The sequence below is a fragment of the Rhea americana genome, unplaced genomic scaffold (assembly GCF_003343005.1).
Source record: "Rhea americana isolate MKP2758 unplaced genomic scaffold, rheAme1 scaffold_78, whole genome shotgun sequence".
In the NCBI taxonomy this organism is placed as follows: Eukaryota; Metazoa; Chordata; class Aves; order Rheiformes; family Rheidae; genus Rhea; species Rhea americana.
In genome coordinates this window covers 2,507,467-2,517,723 of record NW_028186956.1, presented here as the reverse complement: position 1 = coordinate 2,517,723, position 10,257 = coordinate 2,507,467, and the positions used below count along the sequence as shown (strand labels likewise).

Below are 10,257 nucleotides of genomic sequence, written 5' to 3'. Positions count from 1 at the left end.
AAAAAAAAAAAAAAAAAAAAAGGGAAAGAAAAGAAAAACAAAAACGCGCGCCGCCCAGCGCGGCCGCGCAGGGTTTACGGTGCCGCCGCCCCGTCCGTTGGGGTTTGAACGCTGGGTCTCGCGCGGCGCCCGCGCCCGCGCCGGCGGGGCGGCAGGGAGGGGCCCGGGCGCGCCAGGAATCCGGCAGCTGCTGCCGTCCCGCCGCGCTGCGGGCAGCTCCCGGCCCACTTCTGCTCTCCCTCCCCTAGTTTTGGGAAGTGATCAGCGATGAACATGGGATTGACCCAGCCGGAGGCTATGTCGGTGACTCAGCGCTGCAGCTGGAAAGGATCAATGTCTACTATAATGAATCATCTTGTAAGTGCGGGATGGGGAGGGGGGTGGGAGAGAGAGGAGACCCCCTCCTCCCCCGGGGAAAGAGATGCCCAGCGATCTGGGAAGCAACAGGTTCATTAAGCGTTATTACACATGTGGCTGCCCTCTTCACTTGCCATCCACCACCCAGTATCTGCTGTTATCTCCCAAAGCAGAGAGAAATGACATGCAAGAGCTGTCCCTATGGGCATGGGCTTACAATCTGGAGGTGGAAGTTTGTTTATTAGCTGACACTACAATAGGTGTTTGCTCTTTTAMCATGTGATTAATTCATTAGATGTCTTATTAATTGCCCTGAATTAAGCTGTTGGTCATATGAGCCTGCAACTGGAGTACACTGGCCCTGATATCGGGACTGAGAGGGTTGGGCTAGGAAAAAGTAATGGAGGACTCAAAGGTGAATCATTAAGATGCCAAAGGTGCCTGAGTCCTGTGAATCAGTCTGATGCTGGAGAGTGTTAGATTGCAAAATGGGGATCACTAGTCCTTCAGTCTGCTGACATGAACCTGTAAGTGTGTTTTGACTTCTCTACAGCATACTGATATTATTTACATGGGCTTCYTCCAAAGCTTCCTGGATGCAGAAGTTTTCTCTGTGGTAGCTGTGCCAATCTACTACCATTTGCACTGTTTCAGTAGAGGTGATTCTTCAAGCATAAAGCTTGTAAAGTGTTCTAGGATTATTTGGACAAAAAAGACCTTCCATTCATGCCATTATACACAGAAAAGAACATGTCAAACATTTCTTCTAATCAAAAATTTCCCTCCTCTGTATCCATTGCTGAGTTTTCAAAAAGCAATATGCCATCTGTATGACCAAACCTCAAAAGACTGAAAGTCTGTTTAAGCAGAACTGATATGTTCCCATGATACTGTTTTTTATTATGATTGCCTGTATAGGAAATACTTGTATATGTGCAGCCTAAACTAGACTAATAGAGAATGTATTGGAGTGTGTAAGAGTTAGTTTATATCAGAACACTAAGGTCATACTTGCTTTCTGTTCTAGCCCAGAAATTCGTACCGAGAGCAGTCTTAGTGGACTTGGAGCCAGGAACCATGGATAGTGTGCGATCTGGTCCTTTTGGTCAGCTCTTTCGACCTGATAATTTCATCTTTGGTATGTGATTGTCACTTTTTGAAAAATGCAAACACAAATATCTTACAGATGTTCAATTACCAAGCAAATGATCAAAAAGCATTTAAGCTATGTTGCCTCCTTTGTATTCCAAACAGTTTAAGGTCATCATTAACACTGAGAAATCTAATAATTTAACGGTGCAATTCCAATTGACTAATTAGACAGCCATCCAAAAGATCCTGTTAGCTGAAACAGTCATTCTTCTGTTAATCACTTTCCTTCAATTAACAAACTACTGAAAGTTTCCTGTGATATTCAGATAATCTACATTTGCTTTCAATATACATGGKCTCTAAGGAAATTTTGAGACTCCTTATTTACAACAAAATTCATGGAAATTCTGCAGAAAATGGAAAGAAAAACCTCAACTACAGACCAGCCAAACCACAGTTAACTTGATTTCRTATTAAATCCTTGAGTATGACATTGTTTGGAGGCTATGTAATTTATTTAACTTTTTCAGCGGATCRTTAAAATGTAGGATAGTAAATAGCAGAGGAAGACTAACAGCAGTATGAAAACAGATTGTCATATATATCCAGTTATTGAGTTATTTTTCTGAYATAACGAGGAACCTGAAGGCATGTGGGGAATTTCCGGTCTTACAGCTCTTGGAGGGTTTTTTGTGGCTGCTGTTTTACTTTGCACTGTGCTAGTACTCTCTATCTAAACTTAAAAATGTACACTATCAGGTTTAAACTTCAGTGTGCTTGTGAAGTACAGAAACATTTTCAGTCCCTTTACACTAAAGAAGAATGGAGTGTGTGAAAGTTAAGTGCTCCACTTGCCCAAACAGGAAGTCTGAATGAAAATTACCATGAGAACCCGTCATCTCCATTTGGTTTTCAAGTATGCATTAGCCACAAGACCATCTTCCCCTGCCAAGGCAAGCTTAGGTTGCAACTTAGTTTGGTATATTGTGTTAACATAMGGAAGAAACAGTGCCAGGGACAGACAGAGGAAAGATAAACATTATTTGCAAGGTATAAAACAAACTTTACCTCAGATCATTGCCGCTTGGGTGGAGAGTAAGAAGCAAAGTCAGCCTTCAACAGACTTAAAACTTTTAATGACGTTCCTGTTCTTCTCCAGTGTACACCATGGCAGTGATACTAAGGTTTCTTTCAAATGATTTTTAAATTATGATAAGAAGAAAGGCTGGGGTGGGAAAGCCCTAGACCAAGGAATCTTTACATATAGTGTTTCTATATTTGGGTGTCCCCATTCATTCCCTTTCTCCTAACCCCCTGCAGCCCCCTGAAAATGAGTTCACTTGACCTTTCAAAATACCTGAAACTTTAGTTTGGCATACCTCCAATAAAACCAGAGTAAAAATCAATTCAGACCATCTCCAACAATAGCTCAGTTCACTGTACTCCCTTTCTGCCAAGCTAACAATGAACTAACAGCATGTGATCAACCGGTATCTGACAGAGGCTGCCTGCCAGCATCAGGCACTGTCCTCCCAACCTGCTGAATAATGCAGAATGGCTGCCTGAGCGCTGAAGTAATGATCTTCTGTGTCAAAAGCCAACAAAGCATTTTGTATTCTCTTTTAAAAATTTAGCCTCAGCCCACAAAGGATTTTGTGGCAGAAGTTAGCAGTTCCATACTTGCTGTATCCCAGGCTGCTAGGGCTCATTCTGATGGAGATGTTTGCAGTCTCTGCTTGTTTGTACGTATATGTGTGGGTTCCCCTGGTGAGCACTTGCACACCATCAATGACAGTTCMGTTCAAGAGCCCTGATCACAAATCCAAATTCAGGAATTTCAGTTCAGACTTTCAGCTCTGACCAGCAGAAGATTGGAATGGACACAAACCTATCTTTGTGCTTTAATGTTTGCATTAACAAAGTGGTGATCTAAAAGGTGAAGGAGCATAAGTGGAATGAGCTCGCTGTAGGAGAACCAGCAGGTCTCCTTCTAACAGCATGTAACTCCCCACCAGGAGCTATCATAATCTCTGACATAGCTTCTTYTGTTAAGCAGCTTCAATTTCTACATTTCTATGTTTCTCATTCTTTTCTTGTCTGCATCCTTGCTGTTTCCRGTTCATCTCAACTTAGGTTATGTCTGAACTAGTAGGGGCGACCACAAAATGGTTATTGGCCAGTCAAAGGAGCTATCCTTCCCTCTGTAAATCATATGCTGTCCACACTGTGCTTCTAGGCATCAGTGTGCAAACTATCATTCTCTCTTCTCAGGTACCTGGAGGTACCAGGAATGAAGGATCTGTTATGGGACTGCTACTTGTAGACTTCCTCTAGATCTTGGTAAATACACAGTGAGAAAAGGTAAAGGCAGAATGAGTAGAGACTGCATATAATAATAGAGAGTTTCCAGTGGTTGTAAGATTTGCTCTAAAAGTCTTGATCATTTTTTTGGTATATTTTCTACCTAGAGATTTAGTTCAGAYGGAATCTGATAATTTTGTGTTTGTCTAAGACTTTTAGAGGTCTGGTAGGTACTTGCTACATGGAGTGCATTCAGTGGGGTTTCACAGGGTCACRATCAAGATTTCAAGATACGTGGCAGCCTCATCAGAGCCATGGCTTCTCCACACTGTACTGTAWTGTCATGGGTAAGAAGTCTGGAGCTTCCATGGCTTGTTGTTTATGTACACTGATAATCGCTGATCAGTAATAACATTAATTGTATTGATACAGTGCCGTAGAATCAGTGAGTCTTGAAGCATCACACTACTGAGTATGTTGGAGGAAATCTCAAATGGAAGCGTAGGAGGACCTGGGCAGGTGGCCAGCTAGTGGTGCAGTGCAACATTACCATGAGAGTGGTTGATAGTATTGRCTCCAGTGAAGCCATTAGTATTGGTGTAGACACCCACTGCTCCAGTTAAACACTGCAGCTGAAACACAAAGGTGATATTAGAGCACTAGAGAGAGGTAGCAGTGATAATGTGGGCATCCAGGAGTTTGAGTGACTCAGATTAAGACCAAGGGAGGGCTTGGAGGAGGACAGGATGTCTGTATTAGGCATTTCATCAGGGGCAAGTGCAGAGTTCTGCACCTAGGGAAGAGTAACCCTCGGCACCAGTACAAGCTGAGGACTGACCTTCTGGAGAGCAGCTCTGCAGAGAAGGACCTGGGAGTGCTGGTGGATGACAAGTTGACCRTGAGCCAGCAACGTGCCCTTGTGGCCAAGAAAGCCAATAGTCTCCTGGGCTGCATTAGGAAGAATGTTGCCAGCAGGTCRAGGGAGGTGATCCTGCTCCTCTACTCAGCCCTGGGGAGGCCTCATCTCGAGTCCTGTGTCCAGTTCTGGGCTCCCTAGTACAAGAGAGACATGGAGCTACTGGAGAGAGTCCAACGTAGGGTTACAAGGATGATCAGAGGGCTGGAGCACCTGCCCTATGAGGAACGGCTGCAAGAGCTGGGCCTCTTCAGCCTGGGGAAAGAGAAGACTGAGGGGGGATCTTATCGATGTGTATAAGTACCTGAAGGGAGGGTGTCAAGGGGACAGGGACAAACTCTTTTCAGTTGCCCCATGTGACAGGACAAGAGGCAATGGGCAGAAATTGAAGCACAGGAAGTTCTGCCTGAATGTGAGGGGGAATTTCTTCCCCGTGAGAGTGACGGAGCACTGGACCAGGTTGCCCAGAGAGGTTGTGGAGTCTCCTTCTCTGGAGATCTTCAAGGCCCACCTGGGWGCAACCCTGTCTAACATGCTCTAGGTGACCCTGCTGAGCAGGGAGGTTGGACTAGATGATCTCCAGAGGTCCCTTCCAACCTTATTCTATGATTCTGTGATCTCTAGGCTTACTCTGCAAACTAAGCAAAAGGAAATAGAATGAAAGAATCAGCTCTTGCTTTTTTTTCCCTGCTGTGAGCACATTGTTTCCTCATTTTTTGTGAGTCAATTACCATATAAGATGAATTCCTATTCTGTTCCGTCCCTGTGCTTTGCTCTCTTGGCTCCYAATGTCTCCCTGCCCATTGGAGTAGAATGATAAATTTACTCAAGGGACGATCTGCAAAATTAAGCCCTAAACTCAAAATTTTACTTTGTTAGGATCCTTCCACATCTTGGCGTGCTATTTGCTTGTTAGTGTGCAGACTGATGTGCTACCCTGTCTGTAGCAGGGGACGTGTTGAAGTACCTTGCAGACAGTTTTGATCCTCTTTAGTTTTGAAGGACATCATTATTTTGTACTTTGTCCAGCTGGACAGGAAGTGCTGAGCTTCCTAAGCTCTCAAAAGAGGAAAATATAGCAACATGTAGAACAATGCACTGACTAACCAAACACAACATAAGGAAACCAAGTTCTAATGCAGTGAAACTAAAATGCRTATTTGAACAATGTATCACTCACAAGAGTGCCACTCACTCAACTTGCTGAGTTCAGTAGCACAATGTCTTTAAGCAGCAGACACTGCAAGGAACAAGAATATTAAGAACTGATCTCCCTTTCAATCCTTCTTGTTATCCAAGTAATGAAGTGATGCCATAGCAAGACCATCCATCGTAAGATAGAGTAGATTATGCAGGGTATATAAAAGGAAAATAGAAGCTCTGRGGAGAAAAGGAAGGGTTCATTAAACATTAGTAATTCAATTTTGCAARTTACTTTGTAGGTTCTGAAGAATAGTGAGTTCCTGGGGAAAACAGTAAAAGTTTAAAAAGCACCCAACTCCCAGGATTTCAAGAAACATCTTTAAAGTTTTCTATTGATCARTATTTTGATTAAGGCTAAGTAATCCTAAATTAAAAATCAATATAGTTCTTGATCTAATAAATTAAATAACACTTCTTAAGCCCAGCCTCATCCTTGAATGATAACAATGGGTCCTCTGAAAAAGTAGCAACTCACAGGAACAGTCCAAGAAACTTTCATTTAGAAATGTATATCTGTAATTTAGCTTTGTATACCTATGTTCCTTATAAACAGAGAGCATTTAAATGTAAGCAGTCTCCTCGTGTTTATGAAATAAGCAGGACTGGGAGTGTGAAAGCTTTCAAAACAATGAATCAAGTCCATCTTTGCATTTAAAGAACATTAAATACCTGAAAAGAAAAAAATCACTCAACCAAAAAGGCACAAATGATAAGTACCAGGGATATGAAGCAAAAGGAGACCATATAAAATGTTTTGGCTGATGTTTCCAAAGATATTTGTAAGCAAAACTGGAGAGTACAACTAACTGAGATTTATCGCAGCTTTTATTATAGATGTTATCTGAATTCAGTATGCACCCAAGTACCATAGCAATAATTTTGTGTGTATATATATGTATATTTTGTCTCTCTTGCATTATTTTAGGACAAACTGGTGCAGGAAATAACTGGGCCAAAGGACACTACACAGAAGGAGCAGAGCTGGTTGATTCCGTACTTGATGTAGTAAGAAAAGAGTGTGAACACTGCGATTGCTTGCAAGGATTTCAGCTCACTCATTCCCTGGGAGGAGGGACAGGGTCTGGCATGGGAACCCTTCTCATCAGCAAAATACGAGAGGAATATCCTGACAGGATAATGAATACATTTAGTGTCATGCCCTCTCCAAAGGTTTCTGATACAGTGGTGGAGCCTTATAATGCTACTCTCTCAGTCCATCAACTGGTTGAAAATACAGATGAAACCTACTGCATTGATAACGAAGCTTTGTATGATATTTGCTTCCGCACCCTGAAGCTTACCACTCCAACATACGGAGACTTAAACCACTTGGTTTCTGCTACCATGAGTGGAGTGACTACATCCCTGCGTTTTCCAGGCCAACTAAATGCTGATCTCCGGAAGCTGGCAGTAAATATGGTCCCTTTCCCACGCCTTCACTTTTTCATGCCGGGCTTTGCTCCTCTGACAGCCCGAGGCAGCCAGCAATACCGAGCACTCACTGTTCCAGAGCTTACCCAGCAAATGTTTGATGCCAAAAATATGATGGCAGCGTGTGACCCAAGACATGGGCGATATTTAACAGTGGCTACAGTCTTCCGTGGTCCCATGTCCATGAAGGAGGTTGATGAGCAGATGCTGGCCATTCAGAACAAGAATAGTAGTTACTTTGTAGAATGGATCCCAAACAATGTCAAGGTGGCAGTTTGCGACATACCGCCTCGTGGTCTCAAGATGGCTTCCACATTCATTGGCAACAGTACAGCTATTCAAGAGCTCTTCAAAAGGATTTCTGAGCAATTTTCTGCCATGTTCCGGAGAAAGGCCTTCCTACACTGGTTCACAGGAGAAGGAATGGATGAAATGGAGTTTACAGAAGCAGAAAGCAACATGAATGATCTGGTTTCAGAGTATCAGCAGTACCAAGAAGCTACAGCAAATGATGGAGAGGAAACATTTGAAGATGAGGAAGAAGAAATCAATGAATAAAGAAGTTATGAAAAAAAATTTCCAGGCCAAATTCTCAAATCTGGATTTCTAATAATTAGGCTCAAAAACCTTAATTTAAGCTTAAAGAAAAAAAAAAAAGAAGGCATGATCTCAGATGTTAGAGGTGCTTTTCAGAGTCCATTGAGGTCACTGGGAACTGAAGATGTTCAGCACTTCTGGATATCAGGCCATTTCTATTCATGAGACAAATATAAGGCATTCAGTTAATATTTTGGCCTAAGAGTCTGAACAGAGGTTGCTAGTTTGGGGTATATATATTYTTTTTGTTCCAAAATTTGTCTTCCATGAAGTTGTACAAGAAGTAAAAGAGGCATGAAAAGCTGCACTATTTTCATCCAGTTATGAATAAGAAAAACTTGTGAGTTTGAAGTAATCATTCTGTATTGAGTGTATAATACTGAACTGCCAGGAACAAAATTTATTCATAATAAAAAGATTTAACTGTTCTGTACAGTAAATGTGAACAACGATACTTCACATCAGACCTCTGGTAGCAAAACAAAATAAAAAAGATTAGCATCCTCTCAAATGCAAGTGTTTTGAGACTCACTGTTGTGTAAATATCCAGTGAGCTGCAGGCTAGTGTTTTTAGAATTTATACTTTGTGACTTTGTCACTTGCTGCAGAATAATCACAGCTTATATAAATTAGGCTTTTGTGATATGTTCCTTAAGGACACTTAGGATTCAGACTGGCACCCCTGTATCTTGCTGCTGGTCTCCTGTCTTTCTGGTTACCACCAGTTACTGGAGCTTCTCATTCCACCTCATCTCTCTTCCACATAGCCTGTGTAGCTGAAYGTCAGATACTCTACTGAACACAGTGAGAGGAGTCATAGATTGCTTGCTCATGTATCTCTCTACTCAGGTTTGTAAGTTCATCACATCTGTGGATGCCCTGTTATCCAGATACATTAAAATCACAAGGCAGATTAAGAATAAAATACAAAAAAGAGCATTTATCCAAGATATTCAAAGGAGGTGGTAAAATGAAAGATGAACAACAGTTAATCTCCTTATACTAAAGTTAAAATAGAAAGATCTGTCTTACCTAGCTGATTTGCTGCCTTAGCAAAGTGATGCTGGGTATTAACTCTCTACGCATGTTTTATGCTTCTGGTTATATCAGTTAAGCAGCTCCTCTCCACTGACGAGCCTCCACCGGAGAAGGCTCTGTCTTCGTGGAGCCCTATTTAGGTCAGTTTCTAGGCAACAGAAGAAGCAAACAAAGAGGAAAACCCATTGGAAATCCAAACTTTAAATGTTTCGGGAACTCTGCTCTTTTTTTCTCTCTCCTTCCAAAATACTTTTTAAGCAAAAGCATTTATCAATACTTGCAAGGCACCTTACAAACATACTAGTGTAATTTCCAAAGATCCATCGCTCCTAACAAGATACGTTACGYATTGCTAATTTGAGGCTCAGGGAATGAGACAGCATTTTATAATGAATATGAACCAGGCATCTTTATGAATCATATAAGCYAGAATTGTTTGCCCAATTTTATTCTACATCAGACTGGAACTAGTTTCATTTTAATCAAGTAGACGTTTCTCTTGGACAGTGACCTCATTGATGCAGTAGTTAGAACGTGCGAACCCAGCTGGCTTTGGCACTGGGGCGTAGGCAGAACCTCAGGGAGCCTGCCTCTCTCTTTCAAAGAGCTATGAGGGAGTCGGTTCTCCAGTAATGCAAAAAGAAGTTATGATGCAGCAATAGAGCATCTCTAACAATGTATTTTATAAAAGGTGGGCTACTGTAGCTGTGCATTTAGCATGACCTAAGAGTATGCTAAAACTCTAAATGTATTAATGAGAAATTAATACTATGGTACACAGCAAAATACTTGAAAAAYATCGATTAAAAGTTAAAAATTTAGTTGATGGCTTTATAAACRGGAGGTAATTAGCTCCCAGATGGAGGACAACATACTACAGAGAGAAGAAGAATCTGTTATCACACATCTACCACACAGTTTTTTATTTAAAGTGCTAACATAACTTTTTCTGAATGAGCCAAGACCAACTAGCTTGCTTACAGTTTGTGAAACTCTATGTATACTTTAATACTTTTTAAAATATATATACATATAACTAATAGAAGCATTTATAAATGGGTCCATAAATGCTTCTATTAGACAGACAGATACTAAAAACACTAGGAGCTTTGGAATTCCCCCCAAAATGAAGTATTTATTCATATGGCCAGCCAGACTCTTTATTGCTTTCCACACATCGGATTTTTGAATCGGACTATAGATTCTGACCCTGTGGAGCCCCTACATGACAACGTCCTCTGATCCCATTTTGCCTCTCATGAGCTATTTCATTTACGTGCTCGCTCGCAATGGATGGGAGTTGCTAGAATGCATAAAAAAAA

General features: G+C 41.5%; 1 protein-coding gene across 1 annotated transcript in view; it reads left to right on the top strand.

Moving 5' to 3' along the window:
• TUBB6 (tubulin beta 6 class V) overlaps nt 1-8,408 on the top strand; it is an 8,937-nt gene extending 529 nt beyond the window's left edge. The window contains exons 2-4 of the mRNA XM_085322465.1: nt 249-357; nt 1,385-1,495; nt 6,795-8,408. Of these exons, the coding sequence (XP_085178591.1) occupies nt 249-357; nt 1,385-1,495; nt 6,795-7,858 (1,284 nt within the window). The 3' untranslated portion in view covers nt 7,859-8,408. The remainder of the gene's footprint in view (nt 1-248; nt 358-1,384; nt 1,496-6,794) is intronic.
• Nucleotides 8,409-10,257: the final 1,849 nt, after the last annotated feature.